Raw genomic sequence first — 18,988 nt, 5'->3', positions numbered from 1 at the left:
TCTAAGGTTTCAGGTCACAAAGAATTTTCTCCACCAACACTCCCTCCATGTTTAATTTCAGCATGAAAAATTAATAATCATAAAGAAAAGATTATTCACCAGTATACAGCCTTTGTGCAAAATGCTTTTGACAGTGTCTGAAAGATATAAAGATGTGTCTTACCTCCCAGGTCTGAGACAGCCGGCTGACAGATGCAGTGTTGAGACCCATAACAATTGCAAAGAATGAATTCAGATTTCTTTGGGCTTTACAGCTGAGGAATGAAAATATGATTTTTTTTTGTACTCAGAATCAGCGATAAATGGAATGCACACGTATCCTAGGTTACTGAGTCTCATTTCAACCCTCAGCACTAACATACAATCATCTTCCACATAATGAACTCATTAAACGTCCTCTCATAACCACCTGCAGTCTAGGTGATGGGGTCTCTAAGAAGTTTTTTAGAAAACGTTCTACAGTCTCATCAACCCTGTTGTTGGCAGGTTAATTTTTTCACTTTGCTGTCAAAAGTAATTTTCCCTTTTCAATGTTCAAGTTACTCCCAGCTGTCCTTTACCATACAGAATAATTCCTTGACCTCTATTCTGTTGTATAATAAATATTTTCATTCTCTTTTTCATCTTTTCTGTAAATTGTACAACATAGGCTCCTTCAATTTCTCTTTGTAGTTGTGGCCTGCAATTTGCTTTTCCATATTGTTATTATCCTTCATTGAAATCTTTGTAGTTTATTTTAACTCATATTTAACTCTTATTTCCTTCACTACTTTCTCATGTAGTGAGACAGTGGGGAGGGAAAAAGAAATATAATTACTGTTGTACATTCTTATGCAGGCATAAAACAAACAGCAAATTATTTATTTGGAACAGCATCACATTTTGTCCTTTCTTTTAATTTGTCATCTATTATCACCCAAGGACCTCTGTCACAGTGCTGTTCTTTACAATCATGCATTTATTTCTTCAGCTCAGTATTAGCATTCTGTAGCTGAATTACTTGGCATCTATCTAAATTAAATCTTATCCTACTGTTGTTTGCACATGCCACTAGACTCCTTAGATAATTTTTTTTCTATCTATCTATCTATCCTCCAATGCATTTGCAATCCCTCATCATTTTTATTGTCTGAAAATCTGGTTAGTGTTCAATTTACATATGCCTATAAACCAGTTGCAGCTAGTACTGGTTCCAGTATAGGTCTCAATTTGCTCGATTCCTCTATTTTTTGACATTTTACTGTATACAATCAGACCATGCTTATTTCTAGTTCATTAGGAAACTTGAAATCCTAAAATACTGAGTTCTTTTAAAACAAAAATATTGCCCTGTCTCTTGCAGCATTTTGGAGACCATACAAATATATATGGGCGCATTTGGGTGTGAGAGTGTGAATCCTCTTTTAAGATAATTTAAAGTGTGAATGAATCCACTGGCTTCACTGGGATTTATCATCAGGGAAAAGTACATGCCAAGGCCTTAGCCTGGAAAATGACCAGAAGTTGTTACAAGTTTTATAAAGCCTGTCCTTATCACTGTGTACTATCTTGAGACAGTGTATTTCTCACTTCACTTCAGCTGTCTTCAAGTTAATCCTAACTTTGTTGCTTAGATTCTTTTTATCATTAAAGCCAGGCAGCTCCCAAAGGCAACTCATTTCAAAACAAGGTCCAGTGCAGCCTGCATGAACTGTCTGTTGGGTGGGCCCACTTCTCACAGCAAGCTGTGGAGAGGAGGGATGGATGTCTCTCACAGCCAGCCACTGCTTGCTTGGGGAGCAAAAAGCTGCTGTTGTAATCTTTTCATTCTAACCTTACGTTGACTTGTTTCTTTAACTCCCCAGGATGTTTTTTTTTTTCTAATGACATGCTAATTAATTTTGTTTATTGAACCACTTGCCTTCTCTTTTAGACTGTTCATCAACAGAAGCATATGGATTTGTTTTCCAAAAACTCTGTCTCCCTTTTAAGTAGTGACGCACTTGTGTAAAATGCATTCCTCAACAGCAAAGCACACAGATGATGGACGTGAAATCTTAGTCCTGGTGGTTTCCTACCAGACAAAGATTCCTGGCTGAATCTGTGAGCAGAGAACAGGGAGCAGCCAGAGCACTTCATAGTTCCCTCCCTCTCCGCCATAGTCATAAACAAAACAGGAGGGCTGCTTGGCTTGTCTCATGATGTGTTTAGCACACCATCCTTCCACCCTAATTGCTCCTCTCTCATCAACTGTTCCAGAACTGATGAGATACAGTGGTGTGTTCATTTAGAAAGCAGCTTTTATGATAAAAAAAAAAATCTTGTGAAAACTACACACTCTCTTATTTCATCATCTACATTCTCCAGTGATGGGTGCTTCTGCAATTCACGGGGAGAGCCTGTCTACTGCTTACTGACAACTGTATTTAGTCTCCATAACTTTGGCTTTTCACTTAACAGAATGGAATCAATAAAAATAGAGCAACACTTTAATCTGGTGACAAATATATTCTTATTCATGACTGACACAACCTTTTCCTGAGATGCAAATTAATGCCACAATGGTGCAAGCAAGGCACCTAGAAACAACCATTTTTTGGCCTTTGATATGGCAGAAAATGAACATATTACTGGATACCACACAACTTGCAAACTAAATCGGATCACATTTATGAGTTACACTAGATTAGATTAGAAGAATTAATTTCTCTAAAGGCACTGCTTCAGCAGAGAACAGTCCTTTCTATGTAAGTGCCTTGCAAATTAAATCAGCCCAGTCGATGAAGGGAACAATTTATACATTTTCCACGAACATGCATATTCAAATATTGCAGAAGACCAACAAGTGGAGAGAGAGGTGAGGAGGATGATTGCACATATTTAAATTGCTCCATTTCCTTGGTTACTAAGACAAAGCGTGATTACAGAGAAAATAAATCTGTGTATAGTAGATATTTGCATTCTGTTGCAAGACATAGAATAAATGCCAGTACTATTTAGTAACAGTGAAAGAGTAGACTGTCAAATCTAACACATGAAAAAGCTACCCCTCCAATAAGTAAAGGAGTACTCCAGAGAGGATTACATGGGGCAACAGCTTATTGCAGTTAGGCTCCTCTCTAAAGGCAGGACTTTCAAGTTCCTAGCAGGTTTCTATCTAGTTGTGTGTGACTGTTTTGCTGCCAAAACAGTTCCATCATACAGTCCTCAGGTTATCTCAGCTCAGAAGAAGCTATCTCTGCACCATCAGGGATGTTGCAGCTGACACTGCAGACACAGCAGCTAAGCTGCCAGGGGAGATTTGAGCAGCACACACTCCACCAGGCCTAGTTTTGACCAGGCTCTGCTGTTATCTGTTGTTATCTACGGACTGTTTTATTTAGGAATGCTTACTACACTATCAAAACACAGGATGACGAATGAGTTTTCCTTCCTTTTTTCTCTACCTACTTCTTGCCAAACAAACCATGTGAATTCAAGGATTTCTCTTGCAATGCCAGCAACTTACTGGGCAGCGATCTTGATGAACTTTTTCACTAGCTGTACACGTTTGCAGAGCTGGCTACAGAGGAGTATCTCGGTGGCAACCCAAAGCTGGACTTCGTTGCATCTTTGAAGCAGAAGACTGAGATTCTCAGTGTTTTCAGCACTGCCCTGTCTGCTGAACGTGAAGTATATCAGCTCTTGCTGGAAGACATGGACAACATCATTAGGGATATAAAAACAATTTAAATATAAATGAACTGTAAATTATTTAGAACTATGTTTTTGAAACAAGGTCTGGTCACAAATGGTTACTTTTTCATTATCCATGAGCCAATCACAAATGGTTCAGGTTTGGCTTAGCAAAATTACAGAAGGCAGGTGGACTGGAAATCCTGCAAGATATGCTCTTCTTGTTAGAATTCCCAAGGTTCCATTTCTGGCTACAGCCAGGTATATGACATAAAAAATCTATTTCTGTATGTCATCACTTCTGTTCCAGTATAAAAAATCAACCATATCAAACCACTGCAGAATCTGAAAATTTTCTCTTCAAACTTGTTTCTGTATTAGACAATTTTTAATCAATAGAAGTGTGGGTCATGATTTCTGTTTAAAAAAAACAAACCAAAAATGCCAAATGTGGCCAGTTTCAAATTTAAAGTGTCTAAACAGAATAAAAGAACCCAAAATGAAAGAAAAGGAAAGCATCTGGTGAAAACCAAGGCAATTTCACATTCATTTTCTCAAAAAGCCAACATGCTTTTCAGTAAACGGTACTTTCAAGAGAGCTTTTCTACTGTTAACTGTGTTTTACTCAGCAACCCAAACTAGAACCTATCAAAGTCATTGAAACAACCCAATGGACCCTGAAGTGCACCATTACCTCATTTAATAAAGCCTGCCCAGTATTCTTCATCTCACTGAAGCCTAACAAGAACAAGGACAGTAACGTGACCACCTGAATTGCTGAAACTGTGAATTCTTTTGTGGCTAAAGTGATATGAAAGAGTTATTTCTGGAATCCCATATTTACTGGAACACTATCAAGTGCATAGGACATTTTGCATATGTAAGCCATTTACAGAGAAGGGTTTTAGAAAATAATCATGGTCTTTTACTCTTTTGAGGCAAATCTCAATAAAAATATGACATGCCCAAACACAGGGAAGTTACAAACCTCTGACAATTCTTTTCAGTCTCAAGGACTGCAAGACAACTCCTGGACCTGTGACCACTACTGACAGCTGCCAAATCATGTTGTCATGACAGTGAAGCAAGCAACCAGGAGTACCAATGCTCCAAAATGCATCACAATGATGCAATGCTGCAGACAGTAATATACCTGGAAGTGGATGTGGTGCTTCTTACCTCATGAATTGCATTGAAGAGGCTCCAATCAAAGTTTGTTAGTTCTAAGGCAAGATCCCAGGTGTTAATTCCCAAAATCCTCACAGATCTTTGCTGCAATTCCTCATTTTCAGAAAATGGGCTCTAAATGAACAGACAAGAGCAAAACAAATTCCTCAAGAAATGCCAAAGGTTCTGCAATGAAAAAGTTACTGGACTAAGGTACCAAACAGAGCTGAGCAGGTAATCTTCTCTAAGTGCACTCTGAGGGCTTTTTTCCCCACTAATCAAAATGAAGGAGCTATAACCTATTTAATAAATAGCTTGAAATGGGAAATGGGTCAATAGGATCAATGATTTGCTTTGGAGAGTGAGGCCTTCTCCCCCTCTCCTTCTCTCTCCCTCTCCCAACCTTGAATATAAAACACTGGCCAAGCAGACAGCATAATAAAAATAAAATCCCTCAAACTATCAGAAAATAAAATCTAAATTAAGGCATCAGTAAATTTTCTGAAATAAAAGAATCATTCTAAAAACATATTGGTTTAAGAATAAACGCACATAACTTGCCCTCCAGTCCACTTTTACAAATAACATAAATCCATATATTTTATGATTAATCTACCCCAAATGTAATCAACAAAGAGTAAAATGCTGTGGGTTCTGATTCATAAAAGTTACTTAGTATATTACTGTGGTACTGCTGGTGTTCAGGGTCATTTGACATTTCCATTATTAGCTGGAATTTTCAAAGTTTTGCATTTCTCTTGATTTTTTTAACCTCATCAGTCTGAAACTTGGCACATGAACCATCTGCCACGATGGAAGATTATTCTTACCAGTTAAGCCATTACTTTGGTGCTATATTTCAGACAGTTACATTAGGTTTTGCAATTTTTATTATGTAATTAATGAAACTAGGTTGGCTGTCACCTGTCTATGCTGGAAACCTTCCCTTGATATTCACATTTTTAGAGATGGCTCGAAAGCCAGAGATAATGGGGATGACAGATTACAATGATAGTGGCATGTCAGCTCTTCGGGGCACATTGATCCGACAAAATGTAAATAGACATTTCTCATCCCGAGGATGAATGCACAGATCCTAGCGGTGCTGACAACACGGAGAAGTCAGCTGCGATACAGCCCCGACTCTTTCCTGGAAACATCTGCATAATTAGCAGAAAACTACTGAAGTTCCTGACCATGCCCACCTCACTGAGGTTTTGGGAAAGCATGGAGGGAGGGAGGCTGCAATCCTGGTTTCTGAAGACAGAGGGAAGGATGAGAGAGATCTGCTGCCTCTCGATCCGCTGACCTTCCCAGCGCCGGCGAGAGGATGGAGAGAAGACAGGCAGAAGGAAAGGAGGAGGACACACCCCCAGTGGTACACACCAGCTGGCACAACACAGGGGTCACACTGATGGGTCTTGTGGAACTTACACGACATCTATTTCCACATGGAGTAATTCCAGGGAATTTGTTTACCACTCTGTATGATTATTTACCAGCCAAAGTGCTACAGAGGCACAAGGCAGGGCGGGGAGGAAAGAGTCACAAGAGCCCTGAATAATCCTCATCCCATCTATTCTGGTACAAACACAGGTCAGTTTTTCCAGGCTGATGTAGATTGCAAGATTTAAGCTGCACAGAAGCTTTGGTTTATTTAAAATTGATGAACAAATTCCATTACTGTTCAGTCAACTGCTGTTAATGAAAGTTGGTTTTTTTTTTTAAGGAATAGAGCAGCTCAGTAAGCTTTAGTAAGGAAGCAAAAAATAAATTCTGCATTGAAAAAGCCCTCGGAGCAGAATACTAAGGTGATTTGGAGTCAGACAAGCAAAAAATGGGAAATATGCAATACCAATCCTTACCAAAGAATCAGTCAGATCTTTTCGGTATACAAACATACGACTGGATGACTCCAAAGATTTTGAGATAGCCAAATCATTTGGTTGTAGCTCATGTTTTTCTGTAAAAACAGCAAAAAACCAGAAGTTTCAGAACAGGAGTAAAAGCTGTATATCAGAAATAAAGGTACAATTGTATTTGTGAAGCCACATCAACTTCTTAGAAGGTAACTAGGCATCAAATTCAGTCTCTGTAGGGACCAATCATCTCCACCCTGCTCAGGCAAGATAAAGGCAAGGTATCTCTGATAGCACAAAAAACTTCCTGCTTCTGCTTTTCAAACTGCACTTCACATAGAACAGAAAGAAATCCCGAAATCATCGGGTCTAGCCTCCCATGCTTTATAGAACATTTAATTTGAACCCAGTGTATCTAGAATAAATGTAGTGAATTTTGTTAGAGCAGAGTGGCTCAGCCTCCAGAGACTGAGCTGTTGTGTGTCACTGGAGACAAAACCAGGGGTGGAGATTAAATCAGTAGCCACAGACACTGAACAGGAAAAGAAGTTTAAAGGATCCCATCACCATGAAATTCACCCCACAGAGCAGTAACACAGTATTTACAGTAATTCTTCCATACTTAGAGCAAATAATTTAGGAAATATCTGAGTAAAACAGTAGAACACTGGTAGCAAAGGGTAAGGACTTTTTTCCCTCCAGTCCAGAGTACTGGTTCAGCTCTGTGGAATCTTGAATGAACTAGAGAAAGGTGTTTGGGGGTAAACAAAGCAAAACTACAAACACAGCTTAAAAACTGCCTTGCATAAACTGTCACTTCCTGAGGGTTCCAAGTAATCCTCTGGAGACCAGATACATGGTAGACCCAAAACTACACCAAGAACACTGACAGCTACTCTGGACTCTTCATTGCCCATGAGGAGTAGGACCAGGAGAAGGCTGAGAGCCAAATATAATTTCAGACAGTTTTCCTTTTTATCCATGCTCACTTATCCATTGATGCACAGATACATTAGCTGAACTATAATTATGGTTTTTGCAAGGTAATTTTGAATAAAGAGCTTGCTTATCCATTATTGGAGTACAATAAAAACAGGCTCTTCAATGCTCATACTGCTGCCCTCCAAGTGGATGAAAGACAAGAGTTCTGAGTCACACAAATAGCAAAAACACAAAGCAGAAAAAAAAAAGCATAGCAGGTTGGTGTTTATTACTTGCAGTACAGGATGAATAAGAAGAAAGTTACTGATATTGTTGTATTTCAAATTAACTCAGGCAATGTAACTAAATAACATTTTAGGGGTTATAAAGGTCATGTACAAATGGCTTTCCTACTATACCTGCATTTTATTTACTGTTTCTCATTGAACAACCAAGTGGCAACCACTTCAATTTTGTGGCTTTCCTGGGAACCAATATACTATGTTTTATTATTTATGAATGGTTGGTTTTCTTTAGCTAAGCAGGCAGTTAGAACCAGATTTATTGCTATCAGAGCAAAACTTGACCTGCTCTTGAACAGGAGAGAAAGACCTGAAAAACAACAGCAGCAGAGTGATTTTGCAGTGCTGTGAAATGCACTGGAGGTGAGTTTGGGCACACCAAAAATAGTAAAAAGAGTATGCCTGAAAATTATGCAGCCTGATGGCCAGGACACCCATGTGTAATGTTCCCAATGGCTGCTCTGTGCCCAGGACCTCAGCAACCAGAGCAGGGCACCATCTCCCTGACACCCACACCAGTGCACTCAAAACCAGGTTTATTTAATTGAGCTTAGCATGGGGGAAAAAACTGTGACCTTCCAGTTCTGAATCAAAGATATGAACAGAACAAGCCAGCACTTGTGTGTATTTTATCTAACTAGACTGACAAAGTAGCAATGAGTGCTGTAACTTAAAAGATGCATCCTTTCTCTTAGGGGATCAACAGCAACTAATGTTATCTGTTGCCAAGATATTCTACACTGTTAGTTCCTTTGTAGATACAGCTTCACAACTCTATACACCTAGTTAAATTACTTCCAAAAAACACCACAATGATCAGAACAATCTGACCAAGGAGCTTGAGACCTGCCAAAGACCAAAGAAGATCTTGGGACTTTGGCTGGTCCCTAGTAACACTCCACAATCACTATAGTCATTCTTAAAAAAGAAATAAGCCCTTCTATTTAACTACTAACACTAAAACAATAGGCAAAAGATGTTAGCTGCTGCCTACATAATATTGCTGAGATTGCTACCAGTATTTCAATTGTGCAAATACGTGTCTTCCTCCTTTCAGCTCAAGAATATTTGTTGCCTATGGCATAAATGAGGAAACAACCATGCATATAGTATTTGCTACTCCCATCTCCATTTTCAAGGCAAACCATGCCTCATTGCCTTCAAAATTAATTTAAATTCCAAAATAGGAGATTCATCTGCGAAAAAGAAATAAAACCTTGCAATACTGCTGGAGATTGAGAGTTCTTTACACTCCCTTCCCAGCCGGAGATGCTACATCCCACAGTACCCAAGAAAGAACTGTTGCCATGGAAACAAGTCTCTGGGAAGCAGCTCCTCATTGTTCCCTTGGTCATCCAGCTGTGGGCCCACAGAGGAACAGCTGTATCCTTGCATCAGAAAATGCCAGCCCTCCCTTACCTGACGCAATAAAAGGTAAGTAATCAGATGGAGGGAAGTTACTTACCACCAGAGAAGGAGACTGTCACCAGCGCCAACTCCTCCTCCGGGTACTGGATCTTTTCTGCCACAATCTTCAGAATCTCCTGAGCTGAAGTGGACACTTGAGCTTTCACACTGACATAGGAGTGCTCTGTTATATACACACGGCAGAAAACTGCACAAAGGAACAAAGACATGCTCAGCTGTAGGCAGAGAGACCTGAACAGAGCAAAGAACAAACTTGCAGACCCCACCACAGCAATGCCTCAGCTGCCTGGCTGCTGTAGGAAGGGCAGTCACTGCACCCTGACACAAAGGACATGAAACTAAGCCTAAACATCACCATTTTCCCCCTCCCCCCTTCCTGTCCCTGAGAAATGAGAGAGGCAGGCAAATGGAAACATAGACTCCCACAGCAATACCTATTTAAGATTTCCTACACTGAGGATTTGTCACAGACAACTTCCTTCACTGCCTATCTTCTCTGAAACTCAGCTGTTGCCATTTTTTCTCCCTTCATTTTAGGTTCAGACAAATCACTGCCCTTTCAGTATACTTCATGTCTGCTGCAGAAATTATTCTGGACCTCCATTTCTACCTGGAACAGGAAACTTTGCAAGAACAGCGCTCCCAGGTTTTCAACCACTCCTGATAGCTTATCTGTCTAGACATCTAAACTACTTGCCAGAGTATTTCAGCACCAGCAGAGACTACCCAAACTGCCATACAATCAGTTCTGACAACTCATTTCCTGAATCACAAGCAGCACATATAAATGGGACTGGTTTGGAGACGCTCCCTGGGCTCACTACTTCCACTGAGGTCCATGAGTTGGTTCAACTCTGGGAATGCCATGGTCAGCTCTGTGATTACTTTTTTCCGCTACAAAAAGGGATGTACACTCTCTCTGCCTGTCAGAATTTTAGGTTTACATCTTTTGCAGAGTTTGCCCCAGCTAGTTCTTTGAAACATGGCTGCCACACTTAAGCAGAAGAAACTGAGCTGCAGACTTGCATAAATATTTTGAAAATTACATCTGCTAATCAGAATCGTCACAGCCCTTAGTTTCACACTCACTTCAGTGCTCAATTAAACTTTCAATTTCCTTCTCCTCTAGCACTTCTTATTCTAGACAGGCTGCTACCATGCCAACACAGGACAACTTTTCTTCTCCAGAAATCTTGTATTTTTTTATTATCTTTACTGACGGATGTATGTAGCAATAGCTCTTTGCTTGTCCTACAGATCTTCATGGCTTCAGGGCACTTTCATTAGTGAAGACTATGCCAGAAGCAGTTAAGAACACTATTCTTGAGAACAGGGTTTTTTCCTGTTGTAGTAAAGAAAAAATGAATATGAGAACAAAAGGGGAAATTAATGTCAAGTATTGGGGAAAAACGCCATTTGATTTTATAATTCCTTTTTAACCTGTCTCTGCTGACAGAGAGTAAATGAGATGCTCATTCTATGGCAGAATATTTTATCAGAATGGATACACATCATGAAGATAGAGACATCCCACTGCACTTTAAATTACAAAGAAGAAAAATTTTTAAAAAATCTGATATGAATATTTGGACTTCATATGCAAAGTGACATACCTTGCTTACAGTGAGTTTGTTTGAAATGTTCTCTTGGTCACTTGCAAAGGGGCAATGACAGCAATGTCATTTTATAAATGGGCTATTGATTTATCCCTCTTTTAACAGTGAACTAAATCAACTCACAGGTCAGATGCTCATGCACAACCACCATAGTGATTCTCCCCTTCACACCTTTCCAACATTCTATCTGTGGTATCTCTTGGGATGGACCACGTCATCTCTTCCAGGAGCCTGTGCTGCTCCTCTGTCAGAAGGAGGGAATGCCAGAGGGAGGAAGTAGCCATGGGCTGTAAGCTGCCCTGGTAATGATTGCAACAGAAGATAAAACACCTCTGGTCAAGTGGCATAGTGCAGCTGGACAGACCCATCCTCCACAAGCACCATCAGTCAGACAGCTCTCCATTACACAGGGTTAGATGTCCACCCTCTGCATCTGTCTCTCCCTTCTCCAGTTTCACTGTGGCTATTTCATTCCTTCAATCCCATCACAGTGCATGGCTCCTGCTCTCAAGGAGTGAGACAAAAGCAATTTAACTCAGCCGGGACTGGCCTTGCTGGGTCCTGGCCTGGTGGCTGTCCTACCAGTACACTTTCCTTTCCAGTCGACTTTCTCGCACCAGTACACTTTCCAGTCACCCACAAGCTGTGTCCAACTTCAAAAGAATAATGAATGTGGGGGCTCTCATCCACAAATAACATTTTTAGAAGAAGCCTTGGTAACATAAACCTCAAAACCCTCTATATCTGAAGCACAAAAAGACAATTACCTACCAGCAGCACATACTGTGCAAGCCTTTCAACTTGGCATAGAACAAGCCAAGTTTTTATTCTGTCACAAATGAGTACTAAAAATACCCTGACTTCCAGTGAACTTCAGGAGTGTTTTTCCCAGTAAGAAATGAAGATCTACTGTCAAAGAGCGAGGCTGCCAGGCAGGAGGTCCTTCTGCCGTTCCCTGTTTGCATACACAGTGTTCTCCTCTCTGCCTCCTTCCTCGCTCAGGCATTGCAGGAGGGTGACAGCCTCACTGCCTTACTAATAGTGATGCAGGGAATTGCCTTTTGAAATGGCTGGCATTAAAGTGAAGTGGCACCTCGCACTCCATGCAGAGATGTTTTTGAGCGGAGAAGGAGCTAAGGCACATTCCCAGAGCCAGCAGATCCTGGCCCATTTCATGTGACAGGCTCATTCATTCACCTTTCACAACCAAGATATAGGTCAAGAGACCAAGAGCATGAACTGGAGCAGAAGTAATGCCTGGTGGACAGGCTGCCAGCACACCTGGGACACACACACGACTGTCACAGGGGTGCTGGAGGAACCGGACAGGGCAAAAACCCCTTGAGATACCATGGCACTGCTGAGCCCTGCAAACCAGGAGGAAGGAAGGAAAACTTGCCAAATATTTCTTCTTTTGTGTCCCTAAGGTCTTGTTCAAAACCTGTATGTCAGCTAAAGAATTTTTACATTGAAGTCCTTGAGAAACCATTTTATAGCTTTTGAGCTTTTCCTCCACTCTTTCATTTATACTCACTTTCTTCTGTTTCATTCACGGTTCCTCTGTGCTGCAGCCAGTTCTCCTTTACACTGAACTGGTGGAAAAAGGTTTTGTTCTGTGAGGGAGTGGAAAAGAAACAAAGGAAAGAAAAAACAACTGTGATTTTTTACATCCTTGCTGTTTACAAAGCAGTAATTCACAGAATACAGCATTTAACCTATATGTCTGGCCAAAAGGTTTCTGTATAGGAAGTACACCCACCCTTTCTTGGAGCAGTAAACTGGGAGTTGCCTTTCTAAATAATGGCCAAGGTGGGGATTTTGGAGGAAGCAGGACATGCCAAGGCTAAGCAGCCTGCACAATTCAAGGTTTTCTGTATTCATGTTCAGAACCCATTTCTTATACACTTATATACATTTCCTATGTAGCAATCAGCCTATTTAGCAATTTCACTGCAATCTCATGTTCTGCCTTCCACATTTTTGCAGGAACATTTAGAGCTTATTACACACTTCAGCTCCAGCCTAGTAAAACTGACAAGCACAGCAATTCACCTCTGAGCAGTTTGTACACCAGCTTTCTCTGGCTGCCACTTCTCCCTCCAGTCAGACAGATTCATGTTCCTTCCTCTCTTTTTGTCTGTCCCTGTCACAACAAATCCACCCTTTGTTTTGTTTACTTGACATCCATGTCAATGTCTGTGTTCAGCCCAGTTTGCCCAGCTTGCTACATCCCTCTAGCTCGGTGGGGACACCCTCCCAGGCCTCCCCTGAATTTTGACACCTCAAAGCATCTTGTTAACATGCTAATACTGTCACAACCACTGCAGGTTAGCTCACACCGCTGATATCCAGGATGCACTCAAAGGAAAAAAAATGTTTCTTAAGCAGCATTGCAGGTTTAACCTCACTGATGTGTCCTGTCATGTTTTCGGTCACCAGTCACGTTCAGTTAATAAGCCAAGAAAAGAGAGAGAAGTGGGGAGAGGGGGAAAAAAAAGTGAGATGGTAAGTTGTCTAGCTATCAGCAACAATCAAGCTGGCATTACCTTTCGATGAGGTGAATACTCATCTACAGTGCTGAAACAAAAAGGAAAATCACAATTATTCTTTCCAGCCAAAGCTTAGGAAAAGGAAGTTTTAGCTATAACAAACTTTACAACATCAGAAAGTTTTTAACAGTAAATGGTCACTGCAGAAAGGTTGCAGAGACTCTTCAGGAAAAAACTAAAGGCATCTGGCTCAGCCAGAGAACTTTCCTTTGACTTGCATAATCGATGTAGTGAAAACAAATGCTGCCAGCCCATGAGCTGCTGGAGCAGGTAAACACAGCAGTCAGGGTCAGCCTCCAGGGCACAGCTCCTTCCACCTCCCCAATGGCCAAACCATGGAAGCAATCTCCATTTGTTGGAAAAACATGCCACTTAAATATCTTTTATAGATGCTATAATTATTAGTAAAATAATAGCTCTGAGATGACTATTCCAAGTAATTTGCTTCTCAGCACTGCAGAGAGAATGAAGGTAACATCTGAAGTCACAGACTGCAAATTCTGAGGGAATTTTTGCCAGCTTCTCCACAAACTATTGCTCTGTCTGTAAGTAATCCCCAATGAAACTGACGGGAGTGAATGTTGAATCACAAACACTGTCCAACAAACATCAGAAAAAATGGAATAATCTAGCCTTAGTGTTAAGAAGAGATGATTTGTAAAACTGATTATGCCACTTGTATCCTCTCATCACTTTACAGAATTACAGAAAGATAGCAATAAAAATAAATTACACTCTGAATAAAAGAAGACTTGATCACTAATACAATCAATACTTACTGACGGCGATGCATTCCAAGTATCTTCTGGAATTCTTTCAGGTCCTTCTCAAGAACAGGATACTCATACACATCATCTAACACATTTCTGTATATCGTCTACAAAACAAAGAACTATCTTAAAACATCTGACAACTCAAACATTAATCTAAGGCATCATATCAGTGGTCTAAGTTAATTCAGGCATCATCCTACTAAAACAACTTTTATCATTATATCTATGCAAAACCTGTAAGGAGAGAATGCTCCTGTTTGAATTTACAGATTGGTCAATATTCAATATTCTTTGGAAAAACACTCTTACTTAATACTCTGTACCAAGCAAGAGGGCAAAATGCTTGTATTATTTTGTCTATAAACAGGAAAATTTAAACACCACTTGTGGCTATTACATGAAACCTGGTTAGGTCAGCATAACACATTCTGAAGCATGACAGCACACCACACCATCATCCCTTATCCAAAATTATAACAAATAGGTTCATCAGATTAAGACTTAGAATGGCAAATATTCTACTTTACCTTTCCTCACATTTGCATGCATTTTAAACTGAGTTGATGTCTCCCACAAACTCCCACAACTTTCCCTAGCTGTAAACTAATACATAAATAAACCTTACTTTTAATTTTGGGGGAAGACATTGTCATGACTGAAATTCTAGGAATCATTTTCTCTACACTTTTTCCACACTTGTACCTAGATCCTTCCCTTTCCCTTCTAAGGAAATGAGGATCACACGCATGAGCTGAGTCACCAGGTTTGCTTTAGCCCCCACATTCATAGATTTCCGCATTAATGATTTTAGCCTACGACCCTGTATGTTGCTTTTGCACATGTAACTACAACCATCACTAACATTATTGCTGTTTAATACTGCACACAAGCTTCCAGAACAGGAATTGTGAGACAGTGCACAGTCACACACCTCCATGGTCAGAAAGCCCTGCATCCACACAGGTGCAATTCTGTGTAACATAACATATGCTTGAAATGATGTCCCCTTTCCAGTACACCAATACACACCTAGCACCAAAAAGCAAAACTCCTGAGGTCTCTGCTTCCATATGCAGAGTGTCCTGCTTAAAAAAAAAAAAACCAAACAAACAAACAAAATAAGGAATCTCAAGATTTTCTCCACATTGACTTTGTCTTGAGCAAGTGACTGAAGGGATAAAAGACCCTTAAGAAGATCTCCAGTTGCAGAAAAAGAACCTCATCGGTAAATGAGGAAGATACTGCAAAGTGTCCTAAAATACTCTCATCTTGCAATCAGCAGGGGAAAAATACATATTGAAAAAAAAATCAGCAACCAGATTGATTTTAGGTTCACAACAACAGCGCTATTTTCAACTTAACAAGAGCTTAATTAATTAATTAGTAAGAACTGTTGGAACCCATAGAGAAATATGAGAAGAACTTTGCTAACAAGTAAGGAACAAAATTTTATTTATCAAAAATACATAAAGCTATGCTGCTCTCCATGCCCACCCAGCAAACACCATGGAATAGGATTTCACTCCTCAGTCAAAGTAGCATCTCTTACAGACACCTCAAAACTCTCTATGTCCATGATCCTCTGGATACTGACTGCAGACCCTCTTCTGACAGACATGAATGGTGTGTCCAAGGAATCTTTGTAGATTTATTTCTTACCTTCCTAACTTTTCCCATTTTCTAGTGACCACGAGAGTTCCAGAAGTTTCATATGTTAAAGTAATGCTTTTAATGTTGACTATATTGACAATACAGGATTTCTGTTCAAACTGAGTATATTTAAGGCATTTTAAAAGACACATGTAAATAATTTTATATTATAGATTTCATGGAGAAGATCTAAGTATGAAAAAATATGTTTTATAGATTTTGCTGTTGGGGCATTTTAGACACCGTATGTAATTAAACAGTGCTGAAATGCATCACAGAAATTGTTTCAATACCTTTAAAAATTGTTTTAAATGCTCATCTTCATGTAACCAGTCTTTGTAGAGAGAAGTCCACTGAGACACCAAATGCAAGACTTTTCTTTTCCTACAGGACACATCAGAGTCATCTTCTTTCCCTTGGTGGTTCTTGGCACAATAGGTGCAGCAGGTTAAGGAACATATAATAAGACCAAAAAGAAACTTTAAAGTTAATTGCTGGCAAAGATTTTTCAATAATCTCATTTGCTAATGAAAGGGTTTGTTTTTTTGTTTCACTGCATTGCTCAGTTTTAAATGTTTTATCCTGTCTGGAGCTTTAGGAGTTTCATAACTTTTGGGAATGAAATTCTCAGTAATAGGAATTTCAATTCATCCTCTGTGCCAAGAGGATTTTTTTTTCCCTTACAGATTAGAGAGGTGAGTCTATAAAAGTAAAATCAATTCAAAAGGAATTATACAATGTTCAGTCATATATTTTCTGCAGAACTGAGAGTGAACTTTTGCCCTGCACACCAATTCCAACGCGAATGTCTGTGGGAAGAAGGGCAAAGCATAACAATAACACAAAAAACAGGCAAAGGAAGTCAGTTTATTTTTGTCTGCACAAAATATACTATCTGCAGAAGTGACTCTATTAAAATTAAAAAAAAAAGCGAAAGATTATTTCTACTATTTCTCTCTATCCACAAGGCAGAAGCACCAAATGTCAGATGATACCCACTTTGCACACTTGCTCCTGCCTCTTCATGGTTCTTTGTCTTATAAGGGACAAAATTTACAGTTTCAGCACAAAATTTAAAGGTGGGGAAAAGATTTTAAAAAACCAAGCAAACAAACAAATGAACAAAAGGTTCATTTTATAGCCACAAGTTTATTCAAACATTGATCCATAGCTTTGTAGCTTATCCAAGTAATTAGAAATATATGAAAATAATTATTTTATCTCACAATGAGCATGACAAAAGCAGCAGAGACTGTAAAATTCTTTATTTTTTCTCCTTCTGTATTCTGTAATGTATTATGCACATGTAGGCATTCTATGAATTAACATAACCTGGGGAGGTTTTAACCCCAATTTAAATTCTACCTTGCCACTGTTATAAAAGTTTATTTATCTTCAAACAAAGCTGACATAAAATAGCATTGTTGCTATGAGTTAGGCATTTGTCTCAAAACCAGGCACGTAACTTTGATAAAAGGCTCAACATTAGATAAAACCATGAGTAAATGTGTGACTCCTGTGAATAGAACTTTCAGTAAAAGGATATTGCCTCAGAAGGGCCTGGCACAAGTCATCAGTCGTCATGAAAACCGTGTATGTGAGAAGGAAATCATCCAGGAGAGTTTCTGCAGAGGAAGACAAAAAAGCCCAAGGTACAATACATTAGCAAGAGCAGGAAGAAAGTGTCTACTCCTGTTACTGTGCATGGCAGGAACAGGACCCCCACCCTTAAAAAAAAAAGCCCAAAGAATACAGAATACATAAAGGTTTAAGTTTCAAAAAGTTAACAATGTGTTGCCACTGCAGAGATCAGCTCCTTTATTTAACAAATACATCCTCAGCTCCCAAAGCACCGACAGGAACAAGTATGCACAAAATAATTCATCATAGCTCAGGAATTAGTAAGAAAGAGTCCTTATAACAAACACCGCCATCCTGGTTAGCTCAGCTGCGCCCAAAGCAGCCGTCCCACACATTAGTTTGCTCTGGAAATTCAGAAGAATACCATTTAATAATACGAGAAAAAAACTAGGATTGCCATGAACTGTGATTAACGTCTATGCACAGTAGTTGAGAACTACAGAATAAATACATTCAAATCTTTAGATGCTTGGTTAGTATTGTAGGCATCATTGTAAATGCTGAGAAGTTTTCTTAAGGTTTGTTCAACTGTATTAATGAAGGTTTTTTTCTCCTCCTCATTTCTATCAGTGTTACAAAACCAGGCTGAAGGCACTTGCTAACAGACCATCCCTACAGACTGAAGCTGTAGCACCTCAGGTTGTCAGGACAAATGGACAGTTTCAGATTTCAGTGTAACTTTTTCATTCCTCATTCCCCTGTCACACTATTTTTAGGATTTTTCCAAGCCTTTACTGCACGCATCACTGGGGTGAAAGCACTGGGTTTGCTCTTGGGTGACAGGGCTCAAGGTAATCTCATGGTGTCTTCAAAAACCCAGTGGCAGAATGGAGATAACACCAAGCCAGATTTTTCCTGCAGGTGTGCTACAAAATTATATAGGGCAACCATCAGAGATGGCAATAAGGGAAAATTTGTCTAGATTAAGATACTTATTTTTTCCTCCTGTGAGGAGGCCAAACATAACAGGTTACCTGCACAGTCTCCAACATCACTATATGCAGGGCTTGCCTTTGCAAAGCTCTGAGCATCCTGGCCTTACTGAAGCTCCTTCCAGCACGGGTTGGACCCGATGGTTTCACAGCTCCCTTCCAAATGGAATTATTACAAAATTTTAAAACAAATTTGATTCTAATTTTAGTAAACTACTCATGCACGATACAAGATACAGAGTATTTGGTTCACATAACAAAATCGTTATTGCAAACAGACAATGTAATTGGTCTTTGTAACCACAAAAAAAAAAAAAAAAGTTTCTGTTTCTTCCTCTGGTTGTTTTTTTTTCGGGGGGGGCGGGGGGCAGTTTTCCAAATGGTAAAATTTTTCTTAAGTTTTGAGGGATTCCTTTTGATTCCTTTTGAATTCCTGTACTTCTTTTAATTTCAGTAAATACACTGTGTTTCCTTTAACAAGAGAACAGCTCTGGGG

General features: G+C 39.6%; 1 protein-coding gene across 2 annotated transcripts in view; it reads right to left on the bottom strand.

Moving 5' to 3' along the window:
* RAPGEF5 (Rap guanine nucleotide exchange factor 5) overlaps positions 1-18,988 on the bottom strand; it is a 91,546-nt gene that overhangs the window by 19,262 nt on the left and 53,296 nt on the right. For both annotated transcript variants that reach the window (XM_039703721.1, XM_039703729.1), the window contains 10 exons: positions 17,466-17,544; positions 16,213-16,357; positions 14,276-14,373; positions 13,494-13,524; positions 12,482-12,560; positions 9,369-9,518; positions 6,687-6,784; positions 4,834-4,956; positions 3,488-3,666; positions 164-254 (listed from right to left, as the gene is read on the bottom strand). In XM_039703721.1, the coding sequence (XP_039559655.1) occupies positions 164-254; positions 3,488-3,666; positions 4,834-4,956; positions 6,687-6,784; positions 9,369-9,518; positions 12,482-12,560; positions 13,494-13,524; positions 14,276-14,373; positions 16,213-16,357; positions 17,466-17,544 (1,073 nt within the window). The remainder of the gene's footprint in view (positions 1-163; positions 255-3,487; positions 3,667-4,833; positions 4,957-6,686; positions 6,785-9,368; positions 9,519-12,481; positions 12,561-13,493; positions 13,525-14,275; positions 14,374-16,212; positions 16,358-17,465; positions 17,545-18,988) is intronic.

The sequence above is a fragment of the Passer montanus genome, unplaced genomic scaffold (assembly GCF_014805655.1).
Source record: "Passer montanus isolate IOZ18808 unplaced genomic scaffold, ASM1480565v1 scaffold10, whole genome shotgun sequence".
In the NCBI taxonomy this organism is placed as follows: Eukaryota; Metazoa; Chordata; class Aves; order Passeriformes; family Passeridae; genus Passer; species Passer montanus.
This window is presented reverse-complemented; position numbering and strand designations above follow the sequence as displayed.